Here is a 21573-nt window from a genome sequence, read left to right as displayed (position 1 = left end):
TAAAAGAATACATCAGGTAAAAATCAATAAACGTTAAGGCAATAGCTGACTAGGTGTCACTGTTTTGTGATGAGTTGGGCTCCCTTCTTAGAAGCTACAACTGCTGTCCTTGGAGTACCCCAGTCCTGGTTAGCCCATGAAGCAGAAAATCCGACCCAGGCACTGAATCCAGATCCTAAGGCAGTGTAGAGCACTGCACTGAGCAGATTTGTGGAAAGTGATCTTGTTTATTGGAGTGACATCCCAAACTCATTCTCTTCCGTGTATCTCTGCCCCCTTCCCCCCCACCCAACACATGTAAACATTTCCACGATCTGGGAGAGGATCAAGCGGTGCGCAGGCTCTTTAAGTCCAGACGCCTCCCTGATCTTATCTCTGAGTCCCTGCGGACATTGAATCATGATTCAAACATAAGAACAGCCGCTGCTGGGTCAGACCAGTGGTCCATTGCGCCCAGCAGTCTGCTCACACGGCGGCCTCCAGGTCAAAGACCTGTGCCCTAACCGAGACCAGCCCTACCTGCGTTCGTTCCGACGGAGTTCAGCAGGAACTTGTCCAACCTTGTCTTGAATCCCTGGAGCGTATTTTTCCTTATAACAGACTCCGGAAGAGTATTCCAGTTCTCCACTATTCTCTGAGTGAAGAAGAACTTCATTACGTTCGTACGGAATCTATCCCCTTTTAACTTCAGAGAGTGCCCATCGTTCTCTCTATCTTGGAGAGGGTGAACAACCTGTCTTTTTCTACTAAGTCTATTCCCTTCATTATCTTGAATGTTTCGATCATGTCCTCTCTCAGTCTTCTCTTTTCAAGGGAGAACAGGCCCAGTTTCCCTAATCTCTCACAGTACGGCAACTCCTCCAACCCTTTAACCATTTTAGTCGCTCTTCTCTGGACCCTTTCGAGTAGTACCATGTCCTTCTTCATGTACGGCGACCGGTGCTGGACACAGTACTCCAGGTGAGGGCGTACCATAGCCCGGTACAGCGGCATGATAACCTTCTCCGATCTGTTCGTGATCCCCCATTCAGTTCACCCTTTTCACCGCCGCCGTGCATTGCGCAGACGGCTTCATTGACTTGTCGACCAGTACCTCCCAGGTCTCTTTCCTGGGGGGTCTCTCCAAATACCACTTCGGACATCTTGTATTCATTTATGGGATTTTTGATACCGATATGAATCACCTTACACTTATCCACGTTGAACCTCATTTGCCATGTCGCTGTCCATTTCTCGAGCATGGTTATGTCGTGTTGCAGATCTTCACAATCCCCCTGTGCCTTCACTACTTTGAATAACTTCGAATTATCTGCAAATTTAATCACCTCACTCGTCATACCCATTTCCAGATCGTTTATGAATATGTTGAAGAGCAAGGCTTCAAGCACCGAGCTCTGCGGCACCCCACTGGTGACGTTTTTCCAGTACGAGTATTCTCCATTTACCCCACTCTCTGTTTCCTATCCGCTAGCCAGTTTTTAATCCACATGAGTATTTCACCCTCTATTCCATGGTTCTTAATTTTTCAAAGTAGTCGTTCATGCGGAACCTTGTCGAACGCCTTCTGAAAATCCAGATATACAATGTCGACTGGGTCACCCTTGTCTATCTGCCTGTTTACCCCCTCGAAGAAGTGTAGCAAGTTCGTCAAGCAAGATCATCCTTTGCTGAAGCCATGCTGACTGGTCCTCAACAGATTGTGTCCGTCAAGGTGATCAATGATATGGTCCTTTATCAGCGCCATTACCATCTTTCTCGGTACCGAGGTCAGACTCACCGGTCTGTAGTTTCCCAGATCTCCCCTCGAACCTTTTTTGAAGATCAGCATTACATTTGCCACCTTCCAGTCTTCCAGTCTTCCGGAATCCTTCCCGATCTGATCGACAGATTGGCTATTAGTTGAAGCAGTTCAGTTATAGCCCCTTTCAGTTCCTTAATGACCCTCGGATGGATGCCATCTGGTCCTGGGGATTTGTCACTCTTAAGCCTATCAATCTGCCTGCATACTTCTTCTAGACTGACTGTCAACCTTGTCAGTTTCCCATCTTTACCTCCAGTGTATAGCCTGTCGGGCTCCTGTATTTTGTGTATGTTCTCTTTGGTAAATACAGATGCAAAAAATGTGTTCAGTTTATCAGCAATGGCTTTGTCCTCCTTTAGCACGCCCTTTATTCCATGGTCATCCAGCGGCCCCGCCACTTCCTTCGCGGATCATTTCCCCTTAATATATCGAAAGAACGGTTTGAAGTTTTTTGCCTCCTTGGCTATTTTTTCCCCGTAGTCTCTTTTGGCCCCTCTTACCGCCTTATGGCACCTGCTTTGATGTTGTTTGTGCTTTTTCCAGTTTTCGTCCTTTTTGAGCTTTTCCATTCCTTAAACGAAGTCTTCTTGTCTCTGATCGCTTCGTTCACCACTACAGTGAGCCACACTAGTTCCTTATTCTTTTTCCTCTTGGCTCCCTTGTTAATATGCGGTATATTTAGATTTTGCACCTCGGTGACTGTGTCCTTAAAAAGGGACCATGCCTGCTCTAGTGTTTTTACAGTGCTTATCCTCTTCTTGATCTTTTTCCGCACCATGATTCTCATCCCTACGTAATTTCCTTTTCGGAAGTTCAGTGCCGTGGCCGTCATTCTGGATCGATGTTTCGTCCCTGCATCCATATCGAAGTGGATCATATTGTGATCACTGGTTCCCAGCGTCCCCTCTACTTCTACATCTTGCGCCTGTCCTCGTAGTCCATTTAGAATTAAGTCCAGAATTGCATTTCCTCTCGTGTTTTCCTTGACAAGTTGTTCCAGGAAACAATCGCCTACAGCGGTTCAGGGAATGTCCCGTCATGAGTTCTAAGCCCCCGCTTTCCGCTGCATTTCTGGACCACCTGGACTTGGCAGAAATGCTCTTGGAGGTTGTGAAGCCTGGGAGGGTCCCCTGAAGTGCGCCAGGGCCATGACTAAGTTGTATCCCATGGCATCGGAATTTTCCAAGTGCTTAGTCCCGCCGAAGGTGGAAGAGTTGTGTTGAAGGATGTCCAGGACAGAAGAGTGGATTTTGTCATGAAGTATCTTTTTGATTCCTCTGTGGCAGGAGTGCAAGCTGCGGTGGCCACTACCTTTGTGGCCCAAGCATGTCATTTCAAACTCAGTCAGGATCCTGAGGAGGATGTCCTTCGGGACTTCGACTTCCTAACTTCTGGAGTGAATTATTTGGCAGACGCACTCTATGATGTTTTGAAAGTTTTTTCTAAGCTGGAAGATTATTCAGTTTCTGCAAGGAGAATGTTATGGATTCGCCAATGGTCGGGTGATTCTTCAGCTAAGGCTACACTGAGCAAGTTGCCTTTTAAAGATTCACTCTTGTTTGGCCAGGGTTTGGATGACCTTATGGCCAGTGTGCAGGACCGTAAGCCTAAGGTGCTTCCTGACTCTAGACCTCGTCTGACCATGGGGGCGGGACAGCTGAATTTTTGTCTCTTCTGGTGAAACTCAGTATGCAGGATACCCTGCGGTAGGACAGCATTTCGGAGCGCCCTCCAGACCCCGCTTTGGAGATGCAGTGCGCCAAGTCTTCCAACTCCCGGCCTTCTGTCCCTCCCAAGAGAAAATTATGACACCAGGTTTCTGGCAAGGCTCCCCCATATCAGGGGGATGCTTTCAGCCTTCCTTCTGGAATGGCTGAAGATAACCTCGGACCAGTGGGTCCTTTGACTACAGTTCTTCCGGCCACCGGCGGACTTCTTCCTGTCCTCTCCTGAGGGAAATCCGAACAGGGCCAGCAAGGTGCATGCTACAGTGCGCCGGTTACTGGATCTGGTGGCCATAGAGCCGGTCCCAAGGGAAGACTTGGGCTCCGGGAGATACTTGATTTACTTCATCGTGCCAAAGAAAGACTCCGAAGATTGCAGACCGATTCTGGACCTGAAAACAGTCAACGCATTCCTGCGAGTTACGCGTTTCCATATGGAACTGGTGCATTCTGTATAGCAGTAGTGGCGCCCGGGAAGTTTTTGGCTTCCTTGAATCTCACAGAAGCATATCTCCACATCCCGATATTTCCGGATCATTGGAGGTTCCTGAGGTTTCATGTTCTTGGGAAGCATTTTCAATTCAAGGCACTACCTTTCAGTTCGGCGTCGGCACCCACATGGTGGTGGTGGCTGCCCATCTGCGATCACTGGGTGTGCTCGTACATCCATACTTCGACGACTGTCTGATCAGAGCTCCCTCAAGGGTGCAGGGCTGCTTGGTGGTTCGCCAAGTGGTGTCTTGGCTGGAAAGTCTCGGATGGGTGATCAATCTGAAGAAGAGTCGTTTCAAGCCAACGCAGGACTTGGAGTACCTGGGAGTCCAGTTCCACACAGGAATGAACCAGGTATTTTTTTCAGCATCCAGAAGACTCAAACTCAGAAATATGATTCGGGACATTTTAGCGGTCCCAGCACCGACGCCCTGGCAGTACCTGCAAGTGTAGGGTCTTTTGGTGGTGACCATAGATGTGATTCTGTGGGCAAGACCTTACCTACATCCTCTTCAGTTATCCCTTTTGACATGGTGGAATCCCCAGAGAGATGCACTGGGGGTGAAGCTGCCTTGGTTGGCTGCGGTGTGCAGCAGTGTGCTGTGGTGGTTGAACAAGGGGCTTCCTCTATGGGTCTTGGACTGGGTGACCCTGACTACGGATGCGAGTCTCTCCAGCTGGGGAGCAGTTTGCATGTCTGTACTGGTCCAGGGAACCTGGACGGCAAGGGGGAGAGCAGATGCTCAATTAATCGACTGGAGCTGCAAATGATCCAGTTAGCTCTGCTGAGAATTCAAAGGAGTCTCCACCGGAAGGCCGTCATTGTGTTCTCAGCCAATACGATAGCTATTGCCTTTGTCAACCGTCAAGGGAGCTCGAGGAATCCCCTGCTGGGCTTAGAGGCTCGGATGCTCTTTGCTTGGATGGAGTGTCATCTGTTGGCTTTGTCCATGGCTAATGTTGCTGGCGTAGACAACATTCAGACAGACTTTCTCAGTCGTCAGGCTCTGGACCAGGGATAATAGTCCCTGTCTGGGCTAGCATTTGAGGCCATAGTGCAACGCTGGGTCGTCCCACTTTTGATTTGATGGCATCTTCAAAGAACAGGAAGGCGGACAGGTTCTTCAGCCGCCGACAGGAGGTCAGCAGAGAAGGAGTCGATGCTCTTGTTCAACCTTGGCCTGCAGGGGAACTTCTATTCGTCTTTCCCCTGTGGCACTTGATAGGGCGCATGCTGCACCGGATGTCCTCTCGCAGGGGTCCAGTGATCCTTGTGGCTCTGGTCTGGCCCAGAAGACCTTGGTATGCAGACCTTGTGAGGTTGAACTCGGAGAGGGGTCTGCGTCTTCTTTGCCATCGGAGGTTACTCACACAGGTCCCAATTGCACTTCAAGATCGGACCACTTTGGTCTTACGGCCTGGAGCTTGAGTGAGCAGCCTTGAAAGCCAGGGGTTATTCCTCTGCGGTTATCACTACGCTCCTTCAAAGCATGCGGAAATCAACTGTATCGGCCTACGCAAAAGCCTGGAGGTTCTTTCAGGCTTCGTGTGCAGGGGTTCAGGTGGACCCTTTGGTACCGTCAGTGGCTCATGTTCTGGACTTCCTGCAGACTGGCCTCAGGAAGGGTATGGTGGTCTCTTCACTCTGTGTCCTGATTGCGGGACTTTCCTGTTTATGTCCCTCTTCGTTCAGGGGTTCTCTGGCATCTCACCCGGACGTTGTCCAGTTCTTGAGGGGAGCTGGGAGGCTGCGGCCTCCCTTACGACTGCCGTGGAACCTGAATTTGGTCCTACGCTCCCTGACTTGTCTGTCCTATAAACCCCTGGATGGCATCTCTCTGAAAGAGCTTGCCATTAAAATGTTTTTCTTGTGGCAGTCACTTCGGCGCGGAGAGTGTTGAAGCTTCAGGCTCTGTCATGCAGAGATCCTTTTCTTCGCATCACTGTGTCAGCAGTGATTTTGCAGACTGTGTCTTCCTTTCTTTCGAAAGTGATTTCCTCTTTCCATGTCAACCAGAAAGTTTGGCTGCCAGCTTTTGTTCTTGTGGGTTCCAAGTTTAAGGACCGTGTTTTGCGGTTTCTGAATGTGTGGCATCTCCTTTTCAAATATCTGGAAGTCACTAATGATTTCTGTCTGTCAGATCATCTCTTTGTTCCAGCAGGCCCCGCACGCTGGGGTCAGCCTACTTCTAAGGCTACTATCTTGTGCTGGATACATGTGGCCATTTCCACTGCCTATGTTTCAGCAGGGAAGAAACTTCCCCTTGGTGGTGAAAGTTCACTCTATCAGAGGCTTGGCTTCCTCCGTGACGGAGTCTCTGGCGGTTTCACCCGAGATTTGTAGGGTGGCCATATGGGCTTCAATTCATGCCTTTACTGGGTTTTACCTGCTTGATGTGGCAACCAGGGGTCATGTGGTCTTTGGCACGTCTGTTCTGGCGGCGAGCTTATTTGGCCCCCCCCCTGAGAATTGGGACTGCTTTGATACATCCCATTAGTTCAGCCTCCAGAGGGATTGTACAAGAATGAAAGATTAAGTTTCTTACCTCTGCTAATCTTCCTTGTAAATCTCCTCTGGAAAGTGAACTTCCGCCCATTTGTTTTGTCCGATTCGCAGATCGCCTCTTCAGTTACTGGTAAGCTGGATTACTGTATTTGACCAGACTCACTAAGAATTCCATACTTGTTCCCTTAGGTTGGTTTCATGGGTTGTCGGGGTTCCTAAGTGGGCCCCATCTGAATTTTAGATTGTGTCTACGTTAGGTGGATTTCTATGTTTTGCAATTTGTACATGTTCAAATTTCTATTTCTTATATGTATTAAAAAAAAAAAAAAAATTGGTCTTTTTGGCTTTGGTTCCTTGTGTTTGATGTACTCATGAGCAGAATTGACTGGTAGCGGGAATTCCCGCACCCTCTTCTCTTTTTCTGTTTCCTGTTTGCACTAGATATCACTGACTTTTCGACAAACTGAACATGACAGGAAGCTACCAGGCAGATAGCCTAGAGGGGAGGGAACAAATTTTATTAGCCTTTTTCTTTTAAAACATTTTTTCCAAACCAAGTTTCATTAAAATATTTTTTTTTAAATACCCTTCCTGATGTTGCTCCTTTCCCAAATGTTTTTTTTTTTTTAATTTTTGTTTTTTTTTTCTTTTAAAACAAATGTAGTTTATCCTTATATTCCTTATGTATCTTTATTAATTATAGATAGGTTTATATGTTTTATTGTCTCAAATGATTTTATTTGTTTCCCCAAATTTTTAATATTGTTATACGCATTGAAAATATTTGATATTGCATTTAAATCAAAACTACAATAAACTTGAAACTTCAGACTCCAGAGGAGATTTACAAGAAGGAAGATTAGCAGAGGTAATAAACCTAATTTTCAATCCTTCATACTCCCATGTATTTCCCAATTTAAATTTATCTTTTCTAATTCAAGTAGTTTACTTATCTTAGGTGAATTGTTCAGCTTTCATTAGAATTCATTAGATTTATCTTTGCTCTTTTAATTAAGGCCTTCTCCAGATTAACTTGAATTCTCTGTAAGTAGTTTGGGTCTGATGCTTCTTAAGATGAACATTTTCCAGCCTGCAACTGTTTTGATACTGTAGCTCATATTTTGCCCAGAGTAATGCATTGAATTATCTCCAGCTTCTTTAGCTAAAATAAATGCTGGGACAGTGACCAAGTGCAACTTTGCTGGTGATGTGCAGGCAGGAGCTTCCTGGACAGGCAGCATCATGGCTGTGAAAGCTCAAGGAGAGGCAGAAGCTGAGCCACGGGGACAAGGTGATGGGGCAGAAGATGATGAATGGGTAAGAAGAAAAGGTGATAGCTGGAAGCAGAACAGTACAGCAATCATATTTACTATTCCTTTATTTTATTGATTTGATAGCTCATCACAAAGGCATATATATGCACAATTCACATACTCAAAAAACTAGCCTGATAACTTTTAGTTTTAATTTCCTTCATAACTGCCATAACCTAATGGTAACAAACATTTAGATCGGCATAATAAAAAAAAAAGTCTAAGTCCGTTTTGGGCCTAAGGCGCTAGTTGTCTAAAGTCGGCAGCGTCCAAAGTCCATTCTCGAAAAATACGTCCAAAATATTTTTTTTCGAGAATCGTCTACTTCTACATCCAGCTGTTTGATCATCCAGACCGTTAAGTTATCTATCTTTATACCCCATTCTCATCCAAAAAATCATCCAAGCCCAAAACACCTAGAAAAAGATCTTTTGGATACGGGAGGGGTCAGCAGAGTGATGGACTGGACATCCAGACATGGCAACAGAATAGTGGAGCACCTTACAGGGCACCTTTGTGAACTTCACAAAAAGGGTGCCACATAAACATCTCACCACAACTCCCTTATAGGTCATGGTGAGCCCCCCAAAACCTACTATGCCCACCTGCCTACTACCCCAATAGCCCTTATGGCTGCAGATGCCATCTGTATGGCAGTACAGTAGGGTTTGGGTGGGTGCACATTTTTCACTATGAATGCAGCGGGCCTGGGTCTTCCTTTCTATGGTTCACTAGCTCACCCCCCAGACTACTTAAGACACCTCTGTGCAACTCTACTAGGCTTTCCTATGCCAAGTGCTGATGTTCTGGAGGCAGATATGCACTTTTTTATTTCTATTTTTATGGTGATGGTGGAGGGGAGGGTCATTGATCATTGGGGGAATGTGTGTGGTTACAGTGGTTATCTGGTCACTTTGGATAACTTCTGGACACTTAGAGACCTGTTTTTAGTTCACCTAAGTTACAACGTATAAGTTCTAAGCAGTCTCGTTAAACTTTCGATTATCGCTGTAGGTCGACTAAGTTTAGGTTGGCTCACATCCTGCCTACCTCCTGCCTTAACCATTCCTCAAAAAACACCCCTTTTCACTCTAGGTGCACAGTGGCAGTGAAAAGGCCTAAGTTGCCTTTAGATACATCTAAAACCCGTTTTGATTATCGGCACTTGGACGACCTGTGTTTTAGATTGTCCAAGTACTGATTTAAGCGGGATTTTAGATGTACAGTGGTACTTTGGTTTACGACCATAATTCGTTCCAGAAGCATGCTTGTAATCCAAAGTACTCATATAGCAGAGCAACTTTTTCCATAGGCCATAATGGCAACACTGACAATTCATTCCACAACCTAAAAGGTGCCAAGGAACTGGCGATGGGTGTGTTCCTGTTGGGTGTTGGGTGCTACAGTTTGTAGGTGGCCAGCCGCACACAACCATCGGGGTCCTTGTACAGATGCAAGCAGCGCCGCCTCAAGGAGACGCCTCTTCCGTCTGACGGCCAGCCTTCCGCACCACGCTGGAGAACCCCTGAGCCCACGCAGCTGAGCACCGTCCCACATGCGTACGCACATCGATGATTGATGTTGTGCGTGATCGTACACAACGTGCAGGTGGGACGGCACTTGGCTGTGTGGACTCAGAGGCTCTCCAACATTGTACGGAAGGCACCCAGCGTGGAAGGCTGGCCAGGACGGAACAGGCATCCCCCTGAAGCAGCACTGCCTGCAGCTGTAAGTGCTCGTTTATCGGGGCGGCGCTCAGTTTGCAAGACAAAAGTTTGCTCAGTGTTTTGCTCGTCTTGCAAAACACTTGCAAACTGCATTACTCACAAACCAAGGTTTGACTGTATTTCTGTTTTGATTATGAAACTAAGTGCCTGTTGCAGAGGGCTTCTTTCCCATTTAATAGCTTAAATAGGCTTAATATACCACCCTTAAAGCATGTCAGTGGTTTACAATTCATAGTAATTCATAATTTAGAAGATTAATTACTAATCTGTTTTAAGAGAGTAATGCATGAATCTGTGCAAATAGTTCATCCTAATTGGAAAAATTGTGCATTATTGACACATACTGTATATTGTCAGTGCAACATGCGGTAAATAATGATCTGCAGAGCACATTGTTATGATTTCATTTCCAAGTCTTTCTGTTCTTTTTTTTAACTTATGTTTACTGAAAGTGAAAAGGGTCACAACTGAACAGTATACAAACTCAGTAAAGTACAAAAACATCCAAATTCAGAGAAAGTGCAACAAAGTCAGTAATGCCTGCATAAAAGAGAGCTCCCTGGTCAAGAAATCCCGAAGTACAGTATAACCAAAAGGAAAAGACTGGGCTCAATGCCCATGGCGAATATCTTAAAGTGTAGGAAAAGGAAGAAATCAAAGACAAGTAGAGTGCCTTTCCACCATTTTTTGTAAATACCTCTAAAACAGCCATACATTCTTCACACCTCCAAACACACACATTCAGCCACACCAGGCACCACAACATACACACCAACATGGAGCCCAGACACCCCCAGCCCCAAAGTATCAAAGAAACGACAAATCCTGGCTTTGAGCTAACATCGGGCAGAAGATGGAGGAGGGAACAGCCCCCCCCCCCACATTCAAGGAGGCACCAGATCCCTCAGCCGCTCCCACAGAGTGACGTAATGCTGCTTGGCCAGTTGTGGAGAACTAGCATAGGATCGAATCTCACATTGGGCTAACTCCTGAAGTCTACTCTTCCACAGGGGCACTGGTGGTAGGTCAGAATCAGTTTCTTAACCAAGAGGATGACATTATAAAAGAAACGGCACTGGGGGGACTGTGAAGCCCTGTTCCTGAAGGGGAGCCTGAAAGCCCAGCAGGAGGGTTCCATAATCCCAGATGACAGGAAACCACATGACCCGTTCCAGAAAGGGGAAATACCTCCCTCCAAATGGACAATTTGGAACACTCAAGGAAAGAATGAAGGTAAGTACCAGCCAGACATTTGCCCTTAACACAGAGGTCACTATCCCAAAGTCCCAAGTGCGCACCTCGCTGTCTGGTGAAATAGGCTCTATGAAGGACCTTATACTGGAATTCCTGATAGTCAGCAGACTTAGTAAAGGAGTATAAGGTCCGAAAACAGGCCAGGAATTGCTGCTCGGAGATGCTGCACCCAAGATCCTGTTCCCATTGTTTCTGTAAGGGTGTAAAGACTGACAAAGAGAGAGAGGACTTCAGCAGCTTATACCAGTGGGACAGAGTGTTAAGCAAGACCGGGGTAGCTGAACAGGCAGTATCTAGCTGCCCCTTAACCCAGGCCCCCTCATGCCCTTGGTGCTCAGCGTCCAAATAGTGCCGGAGTTGGAAATAGGAAAACAGATAATGATGATGTAGAAACATAGAAAGAAAGATGACGGCAGAAAAGGGCTATAGCCCATCAAGTCTGCCCACTCTACTGTCCCACCCCATTAAGTCAGAGTGCTGCTCGACACACGTAGAGATCCCACGTGAATGTCCCATTTATTCTTAAAGTCGAGCACGCTAGTGGCCTCGATCACCTGCACCGGTAGTTTGTTCCAGTGATCCACCACCCTTTCTGTAAAGAAATACTTCCTGGTGTCACCACCAAATCTCCCTCCTCTGAGTTTGAGCGGGTGCCCCCTTGTGACTGAAGATCCCTTAGGAAAGAATATGTAGTTTTCCACCTCGACACGACCTGTGACGTACTTAAATGTCTCAATCATTTCACCCCTCTCCCTGCGCTCCTCTAGAGAGTAGAGCTGTAACTTGCCCAGTCTTTCCTCGTATGAGAGACCCTTGAGTCCGGAGACCATCCTAGTGGCCATTCGCTGGACTGACTCAGCTCGAAGTACATCTTTACGGTAATGTGGCCTCCAGAATTGCACACAGTACTCCAGATGAGGTCTCACCATGGTTCTGTACAGTGTCCTGGACCTGTTGAAAGGAGGGGAAATCTGCAGAAGAGATCTCCAACAAGTTTTCCATGGCCACACAGCCCCGAGACGAGCAGTCCTGGAACACCGACCGACCCCACCCGGAGCGAATTGGGAGTTAACCTCGATTCTCATAAAAGGAGACACCCAGGACTCAGGCCCTGTCTACACTGCCACCACCTCCAAGCTAGTCGTAGAGGCTGCATAAACTGGAATCAGGTCTAATAGCAACAAGCACAGTCCAATTTGTGAACAAGACTTTCTTCAGAGCCTTCCTGAAAGATAAGAAGGGGCCTAAGCTTCTTAGCAAGAGTGGCAAGTTATTCCAAAGCTCAATTAGTTTGTAGGAGGAAGAATGGCTAAGTTTTCTGATAGATTTGATTTTGCCTTTAAGGGAAGGAAAGGAAAATTTTAATCTTTGAGAGCTCCTAGCTAGATGAGATCTGCACACATTCCAGTCCAAAGGGACAAGAGTGATACAGAGGTCAAATAAGATCTTGAATGCAATACAAATGCATTTCAATTGAATTCTCAAATGGACTGGAAAGCAATGTAGTTGTCTAAGGAAAGGGGACACATGGTCAAACTTGTGCTTACCAAAAATGAGTCTGGCAGCAGTGTTCTGTATTAGCTGGAGTCTCTGAAGGCTAGCCTTAGATAAGCCCACGTACAGTGAATTGCAATAGTCCAAACATGCCAGAATGATTGATTGGACCAAGACAGAAAAATGCTGTTGGTAGAAGAATAGTCTAACTTTCCTCAAAACACAAAGGCAAAAAAAATATTTTTTTGCAATTGAGTTAATTTGATCCTTAAATGTGAGTGAAGAATCTATAAGAATGCCTTTCAGCGGGAAATCACAGATTTTTATGAAAAAGTCTGCTTCTGGGGGGTTCTCTGCCACAGCAGTAAGCCCCCTGGACAGCCTGCACATCAGATCGGGAGCTGACTCTCCCCGGGTTCATCCGCTAAGGGGTAGAGTGCAGGCTGCATGGTTCTATGGAGGCGCGCCTGGGATCGGGAACGGACTGCGTACCTTCCTTGATTGTTCTGGAGGTCCTGGTAGTCACTGACTGCGGTGACCGGGCAGGTGAGGCAGTCGGAAGACTTGAAATCCAGTTTTTTTCCATTTCCGAGGTACTGATCTCCTTGCATTGAGTTTAAGCTTGCATGCTATTGATTCCTATAGCAGCATATGCCACTGTGAGTGGCTGTATGCACACTGGTTTGGCGATTTGGGGGGGTCCTAAAAAGTGGGTTTTGGGTGATTACCCTGCATGCCCTAACCCCCCCTGTAAAAATGCTAAATCGCTGTTTTCCTGGATTCCCCCTGTTTTCCCGGGTCGTTTTAGGGCACAATTGGCACCTGTGGTGGCCATCTTGGATTTTCTTTAAACGTTTCAAAAGTATATTTTTTGCATTTAGGAGCTTCTTTTTCATTCCAAACTTGCTAGATGGCCTCTTCAGGACGTGATGGCATGGATTCATGCCTTGTTTGTGGCTGGTGGATTTGCAGCTGTGTATCACATGCGCTGCGGTCTGTGACGGGGGAGGGGGGGGGCAGGTGTGCATGGATTCCATGCTTCCCTTCTCCAGAGAGGTCCCCGTTGCTGCTAATTCTCCCGGTGATGCAAAAGGTGTGTCTGGGGACCCTAAAAAGGGTAATGAAGCCGCTTCTGTGAAATGCAAGTGCAGTTCAGGGGAAAAGTTCCATAATCTTCCAAGAACTCTAGATCAGATGCACATAGAGCGGCTCTTGCCCCCGGGGTTTCTTTCCCCCAGAATTTGTGAATATGATGTACCAGATGTATTTGGTTAAAAAGTCCATGCCTGTGACTTCAACTCAGAATCCAGCACAGCAGATGGACTCTTCTTAGCCCCTGGATTCCAGCATGTCTCTGTGTTCCTTTTCTGGGACCCCAGAGAGCAGATGGGCAGTCCCTGCCATCGCTTCTGCTTCTTTGTCCATACTGCTGCTGCCTCAGGATTCCTTGTAGCGTCCGCTGATGTTGCTAATCTGGCGGATCTTCGTGATCAATAGGCAGGTGGTTCCCATGATCTCGTGGATGATCTGGCCATGCGCAGATTGTTTAAGACAAATCGCCTTGCAGATATTATTGCTGAATCCTTGCGGGAGTCGAACCTGAATTCATATCAACCCGCACAAGTGGAATGCTCACTGATGAGTGACCAGAATCCGCTCTCCGCCTCTTTCCCGGATTTGACCAGGATTCTGTCAGTAGTTTGGGAGTCCCCGGAGTTTCCCCTCAAATGTTTTAGAGCCATGGCAAGGCTGTACCCCATGGCCCCTGAGTTTTCTAAATGACTAGCTCTGCCGAAGGTGAATTTGGCAGTGGCGCAGGTCACTAAGTGCACTTCTTTGCCCTCACATGGAAGGGTGGTCCTGAAGGATTTTCAGGACAGGTGGGTGGATTTTATCCTTAAACGCCGCTTTGATTCGGCAGCAGCTGGAGTCAGGGCAACAGCGGCCTTGTCTTTTGACGCCCACGCGTGTCATTCCAAGCTCCACTATGATTCTGAGAATGTAGTCCTCCGAGACCTGGACTTTCTGGTCTCCGGGGTGGATTATTTGGTGGATGCCTTATATGACATGATGAAGGTTTTTGCTAAGCTGGATTTCTGTCTTTGATCACCCTCGCTAAGAATACCATTCTTGATATCCAAGTTAAGTTTAAGGGGTTCCCGGGTGGTTGCCCCCCTCCTGAAATTCAGGCTGTGTCTCCTTTTCCATATTTGTACATTTCCAAATTGTTTCATTTTCAAGTTAAATGTTTATGCTGTTTCACCTTTGGCCAGTTACAGTTTTTAATTTATTACCATGAGCAGAATTTATTATGTAGTGGGGAGTTCCCACCGGTATTGTTCTGTGAAGTGGTGTGAGAGCCTGAAGAGCTTGGTGGGTCTGGATAGAGCGTATGAGAAGCAGTGAAGTTGAAACCCCTGACGCAGCAACCAGAGCGAAACGGAGGGTTCTCCATCGGGTTCAGTGGCTGCAGGGCCCAGGAAGTGAAGGACTGAGAGATCCTGGATGCCGAAGCAGCTAAGTTGTTCTCTTTTTTTGTGCTGTGTTCCACGCTGAATCCTGGACTACTTTGCTACAGTGCTGATTTACCCATTTTTTCACAACTGAGGGCTGTGTGTCCCGGTGTGTTTTGTACATCTCCCTGCAGGCTACCATAGAGCTTTTTCTACTGGTTCTATATTTTGGAGTACAGGGTTAGCCTTGAAAGGTGGAGTTTTTTTGCCAGATGAAGCTGAACTGAGGCTTTTTCTCCACCTTTCTTTCCTTTCTTTTTCCCTGTTACTACCTGTTGTGTGATTTGCTTGTGTGTGTGTGAAATTAAAGCCTGTTAGTGTTGCAGAGGGGAGGTTTGTTGTCCATATGGGGTTCTGTTTTAGAGGTAATATTATTGGAGTTCCCCGTACCCCATCTCTCTTCTTGTGTTTTCTGTCTCTGCTGTAGACCTACCTGGCTTGGATACTAACTGACCTTCAAGGGGAGTATCACAGGAGATGACCATAGGAGGAGGGGCAAGAGTTTGATTTGAGAATCCTACAGAATCTGGCTGCATAAGATTTATAACACTCAGCAGTTCAGATTACAGATGAGATTTACAAGAAAGAAAATTAGCAGAGGTAAGAACCTAATCTTTCAGTCTGTCTACTAGAAAGAAGATACTGAGTAAGAATCTAATCTTTCCATAACATAAAACATATGTGATCTGTCATTGTTGATTGATGGTCTCATTCACTGATGCTAATGCTGTTTTTACTATTTAAATCAGAATACATTGATGGCTGTTATTTCATTTTTGCTTTGTTTGGGTTTTTTTTGTTTTTTTTAGGAAGACTGAGAGTGGTGCTGGTGTATATTGAGAAGAAGCCAGGGTCATGCATCGTCTGTAACTTGGAAGTTCTGTGATAGAACAATAAAAAACGGTTTTCCTGTTGAAGCATCACTTTAGTATGAACAAAGGACAATGCTTGAAAAACTCATCAAATCCAGCCCCCATAGTCTGCCAGTCTCCTAAAGTTCGTTTCTGCAGATATATGTAAAGGTTTTGCTCCATGTTCATTTTTTTCATTTTATATTTATAAATTTTAACAAAATTATTAAGATTTCTTGGCAATAGGAAAAATATCTTATCACAAAAGAAAAAAAGCAAAAATATTTCAAGCTTATAAACTAGAAACTTACATTGTAAAGAACATTAAATAAACGTAACCAAGAAATAAAGAGGGACAGGAGTGGAGGAAGAGCATTAGGCCCCCTTTTATGAAGCCACCTTAGGCTTTTTTATTGCCAGCTCCGATGCTCATAAGAATTCTAAGAGCATTGGAGCTTTTATCGTCACAGCCAGCGATAAAAAAGCCTAACGTAGCTTCATATAAGGGGTGGGTCAGTTAAGCAGGAGAGTATTTAATATTCAGTTAGAGCTACACAGCTGAGAGTAAGGTTTTTTTGGCTCTTAAGCTACAGCTTGTGAAACTCAGAGGGTTGTTTTTCCTTCAGTTTCCATGTACTGTAAATGGTTTGTTTGTTTTTTTTAATTGAAGCATAAACTTGTTTTTATAGACCCTGCCCAATTTAAGAATTTTCCCAGTGCTGGGACTGCACCTGTGCCAATTTCTGTATCCACTCTTTCATCCGATGTAACTTAAATTCTCACTTTAAATATTTACGCTAGCTTTTACAAAGCTGCGGTAGATGTTTTTACCACGATCCGGGGATGTAAATGATTCTATGCTCATAGAATTCCTATAAGCATTGGAGCGTTTACTTTGCTGGCCCATGGTAGAAACCTCTATTGCGGATTTGTAAAAGAAGCTGTCGTCATGTGACTGGGCCAAGCGGTATACCCGTCACATATCCATACAGTTGCCACCATCCCAGCTGGTCCCTCTGTCCGCTTCTGAGCTCTTTGCTGGGAGCTGTTCTTTTCAGCACCACAATCCACTCAGCAGCACTAGCAGCTCCCATGCAAATCAGCTCTTCTCTCTCAGGCTCCTTCCACTGTCACAGGGCCCTTAGCCCTGTCACAGGAGCTCTTAGCTGGATTGCATGACTGATTTTTTTCCAATTGCATCATCATCAGTATTGCTTAATAATTATTTTGTACGTCAAACTTTTTTTTTTGCTATTTTAAATCATATTTTTTCATAATTCACAATGATTTAAAACTTGATTGGAAACCTAAAAGATTTCCTGCTTCTCATATCTCCAAAATATTATGCTTTGTGCTGATGGGATGAATTTTAAGCAGGGAGAATAAAACGAAGAGATGTGTAGATTGATCCTGCTTCGATACAGAAAAAACACATATATGATACAAATTTTCTGTGAAAATCCGTCTGAAAGCTTTGCACTAAAGAATTTCAGAGTCCAGAGTAGACACAGTTTTATTTGGGATCAGTTCACAAAACCAAGCACCATCTTATAAGTCTTTTGTTTTGTTTTGGTGCATTTTAATCTGTAGTTGTATCTTGTAAAATTACATGGTGATCAAATAGCCAGTTGAGAAACCTCATTATAAAGCACAAGGGATCAACATGTGCCTTTTCTCCTGGATACAATATGCAGATAAATTTTAGTCTCGGCAATAAGTATGCTCATAAGCATAGGTGACAGTATTCAGACAAAAATTATAGTCACACACTAAAGGTTCCTTTTACAAAGGTGCGCTAGTGGTTTTAGCACGCGCTAAAATGCGCGTGCTAGCCACTACTGCCTCCTCTTGAGCAGGTGGTAGTTTTTCGGGTAGTGCGCACTAATCCTGTGTGTACGCTAAAAACGCTAGCGCGTTTGTAAAAGGAGCCCTAAGATCAACTCTAGCTTTCTCAGAAATAGTTCAGTACATGAATGCTTATTAGTGATTTTTCAGATATGTAGCCTGAATTTCAGAGGGAGAAAATATTTAAATCAACTGAGCATTTACTGTTTTTTTCTTAATTCATAGCCTTGTAACTAGTTTTTATAGAGAAATTAATACTTTCTCAGATTTTGTATCATGTAGAACAACAAGCGTTCTTTTATCTGTATTAGATAAAATGAATGATATTCTTGTAAACTGATACAGCAGTTGCTATCATTGTAAAATTTTCACTTTGAATAAAAATGGTACTGGGAGAACACTTTGCGTAATGAAAATTCTAGTTTAGTAAGAAATTCTACAAAAATCCCACTAAACTTCCACTAAGGCACTTAGGGGTCCTTTTATCAAGCCGCAAGTCAGACATTTCATCACGCACTAACCCCCGAGGCCGGCTAAAAAACTAACGCCTGCTCAATGCAGGCGTTAGCGGCTAGTATGGCAGGTGATTTAACGCGCGTTAAACCCCTACAGCAGCTTGATAAAAGGACCTCTTAGTATAAAAATGTGAGAGAAATGGCTTCTGTAGTGGTTGGAGCTGGTGTTAGTAGTGCTGTTGACCGAGTCTGCAGTTGACTTCTTGAATTCTGGGCTGAATCCAGTTTGTACCAGCCTGATTCACTACTTATATGTGAGGAAGATATCTTGAGGCCTACTAAAGAGTGTGACTATCATAAATCTCTATTGCAGTGTCTCAAACTTTTTTTAGCCCTGGCATACTAAACGAAGCAAATGTTTAAATAGAGCAAATATTTTTCGCAGCACATTATAATTGAAATTATAAAATTTGCAAAACCAACAAAAAATTAAAATTTGAGAGTTATTTATTTAAAGTTCTTTAAGCTATGTATGGGTAATTGTAACAATGGTAAAACTAAAGTAGATAGAATAGAATTGCAAATCAATGCGATGGATGTGCTTGTTTTTGAGTGCAAATTAACTCAAAATGCAGCTCAATAGTCGACAAGCACACATGCATTTCATCATCCACCATCTACAGTCGTTCTCTTTTTTTCAATTTAATTTCTGTTAGAACTGAAAATCCAAGTTTGCAAAGATAAGAAGATTCATAGCCTCAATTGCCATGTTACTCAAGTTAGGATAACTACTGCATAAAAAATTAAAATTAAATTACTTGCCATTAGTTTTCAAAGACAAATCACGTCAAAGAATAATGCTTGTTTAGGTGGTTGTATTCTTTCGCATACAGATGCTCATAACATTGACAGACTTGTGTATGTGACTTACATGTCGTCTATTCTAGTATACTTATAAAGGGAATTTTAAAAAAATAAAGTAAAGTTCTGGAATCTCTTGTGGCACACCCGAATCTCTTCGGGGCACACCACTGTGCCTTGGCACACAGTTTGAGAGACACTGCTCTATTGTTTAGCATAAGAGTTCAAGGCCACTTGTCAATGCATGGGTCATGTCGTACTGATCACTAGGGCATTCAGAGTCCATCAGCAGGTATGGATTCTTAGCAGAAGATTATAATGTGTCTATGAGGGTTTATGGAATATTTTAAAATAAAACACAAAATGGAAAAACTCAAAATTGGTCAGTAGAGAAGTAGGAAGGGAAGATGGACTTCTACACAGAATTCAATGTTGTGATACAAAATTTTATTGTTGCAGAACCTCAGGACATACAATTGGACCTGATGTGGCCCATGTTTCAGTGGAAAACCACCTTCCTCAGGGGTCACCAACTAATGTTGTAGTATAATTTCATACTGATATGACTGGTAGTGACTAGTCTGGAAAATCGTGATTGAGCTTCTTGTTCCGATTCCTAGAATCAAAGGATGTCTTGGGAATCTGTTAACCACAATGGTAGGAGAACAAAGAGATGCCATACAAGGTCAGACCAAGGGTCCATCTACCCCAGTACTCTGTTTCCAGCAGTGGCAAATCTAGGCCACAAGTAGATTCCATATTACTTATTCTTGAGGATAAGCAGCAGCTTTCTACAGATCTATATTAAAAATGTCTTATGGATCTTTCTTCTGGGAACTTGTGCAAACCGCTTTTAAACCAACTACACCAACTGCTTTTACTACTTGCTCTGGCAAGAAAGAAGATAATCGAGGTAAAATCCTAATCTTGAAAGAAAGATAATGCAATGCAATAGATGTACCAAAGCACTCCCTCGAATCTAGGGCAGGACAGATAATAATAATAATTTTATTCTTATATACCGCCAAAGCCATAGAAGTTTGAAGCGGTTTACAGCAAGAAGCGCTGGACAATCAGCGAATAGGTTACAATCAAAGACAGCAATACAATCTTACATAATGAAGGAATATGAAAGCTATATAGTTCATTAGGGTTACTGATTGAGTAAGCAGAGCTGAGTAGATTCTTAGTTAACAAATCGATTGAACAAGCTCGTTTTTACCAGTTTTCTAAAATTGAAGTAGGATGATGAGAGCGCGTAAACGTTACTAAGCCAATCGTTCCATTTGCCTGCCCAAATTTATGACGCAACATCCACTCTGTAGCACTTAGTGAAAGTTTGACCAGGTATACCGGTGCCCTATAAATCTCCTCAGAATTCTTGTTGAATGAGCCCTCAATGATATTGGTAGCTGCTTTCTGCAGGCAATGTAAGCAGAAGAAATGGCCATGTGTATCCATCTAGAGATAGTTGCCTTAGATACTGGCCTGCCTTGTCTGACTGGACCGGACAGCATAAATAGATGATCTGAGATCCAAAATTTGTTAGTTATCTCAAGATACCATATGATTCTGCAGACATCCAGCAGTTGTAGGACTTTGTCCTTTTTCTCTGATCCTGTGGACTGGAATGTAGGTAGACTGACTTCCTGGTTTACGTGAAAACCCGAGACTATCTTCAGCAAAAAGTATGGAACCGTGTGTTTGGAAACTCCTTCCATGAATCTAAGGAACAATTCTCTGCAGGAAAGTGTCTGCAACTCTGACACTTTTTGTGTGGTTGTGATAGCAACTAAGAAAGTTGTCTTAACAGAGAGGTCCAACAATAATGCCAACTAACAAGGCTCATACGGATCCTTAAAATCAAGCCTTGTAAGACAATGTTCTGGTTCCAGGTTGGAAAGGGCTGTTGTACTGGTGGGTATAACTGAAAAATACCCTTCAAAAACTGGGCTATATCTGGATGATAAGCCAGGGATACCTTGTTTGCACAGGCCCTGAAACATGAGAGACCTGCTACTTGAACCTTGACTGCTAGCCCTTTTTGAAGCCCAGCTCAGAGAAAAGCTAGGACCACTGAAATCGGGGCCCTCAGGGGATCCATGTTATCTTGTTAACCACACCAGACCTGAAACATCTCCCAGGCATTAGCATAAGCCAATTCTGTTGATGGCTTTTTTGCTCTAAGTAAAGTGAAAATAATTCCTCTGAGGATCTTCTGTGCACTAACACCTCATGCTCAGAGCCAAGCCCCAAGACCAAAGCGATCCAAATCTTACTACTACTACTATTTATTATTTCTATAATGCTGAAAAGGTGTACGCAGCGCTGTACATTTTAATATCTAGTCCCTGCTCAGAAGAGCTTACAATCTAATTTAGACAGGACATTACAGGGTTGGGGAGATTATGGTAGAGGAAATGATACAGTGGGTACAGGTATATGACAGCAGTGAGTGGGAGTTAAGAGTTGAAAGCAATTTCAAAAAAGTGGGCCTTTGACTTGGATTTGAACATTGCCAGGGATGGAGCATGACATATTGATTCAGGCAGCCTATTCCAGGCATACGGTGTTGCAAGAAAAAAGGGATGGAATCTGGAGTTGGCAGTGGAAGAGAAGGGTACAGATAAGAGGGGCTTGCTCGGGGGGGGGGGGGGAAAGAGAGATAAGTGAGGAGAGATATTAGAGGGTTTCAGAGTGAAAGCACTTGTAAGTCAGCAAGAGGAGTTTAAACTAT

At 44.4% G+C, this 21573-nt stretch overlaps 2 protein-coding genes across 3 annotated transcripts in view; one reads left to right on the top strand and one right to left on the bottom strand.

Annotated features, from left to right (window-relative positions):
* ARPIN (actin related protein 2/3 complex inhibitor) overlaps window positions 1-17920 on the top strand; it is a 29194-nt gene extending 11274 nt beyond the window's left edge. For both annotated transcript variants that reach the window (XM_033919491.1, XM_033919492.1), the window contains exons 5-6: window positions 7677-7840; window positions 15634-17920. In XM_033919491.1, the coding sequence (XP_033775382.1) occupies window positions 7677-7840; window positions 15634-15642 (173 nt within the window). In that variant the 3' untranslated portion in view covers window positions 15643-17920. The remainder of the gene's footprint in view (window positions 1-7676; window positions 7841-15633) is intronic.
* Window positions 1-21573, bottom strand: part of ZNF710 (zinc finger protein 710) — a 613623-nt gene that overhangs the window by 173020 nt on the left and 419030 nt on the right. The window lies entirely within an intron of this gene.

Source organism: Geotrypetes seraphini, chromosome 14 (genome assembly GCF_902459505.1).
Source record: "Geotrypetes seraphini chromosome 14, aGeoSer1.1, whole genome shotgun sequence".
NCBI classification, from domain to species: Eukaryota; Metazoa; Chordata; class Amphibia; order Gymnophiona; family Dermophiidae; genus Geotrypetes; species Geotrypetes seraphini.
This window is presented reverse-complemented; position numbering and strand designations above follow the sequence as displayed.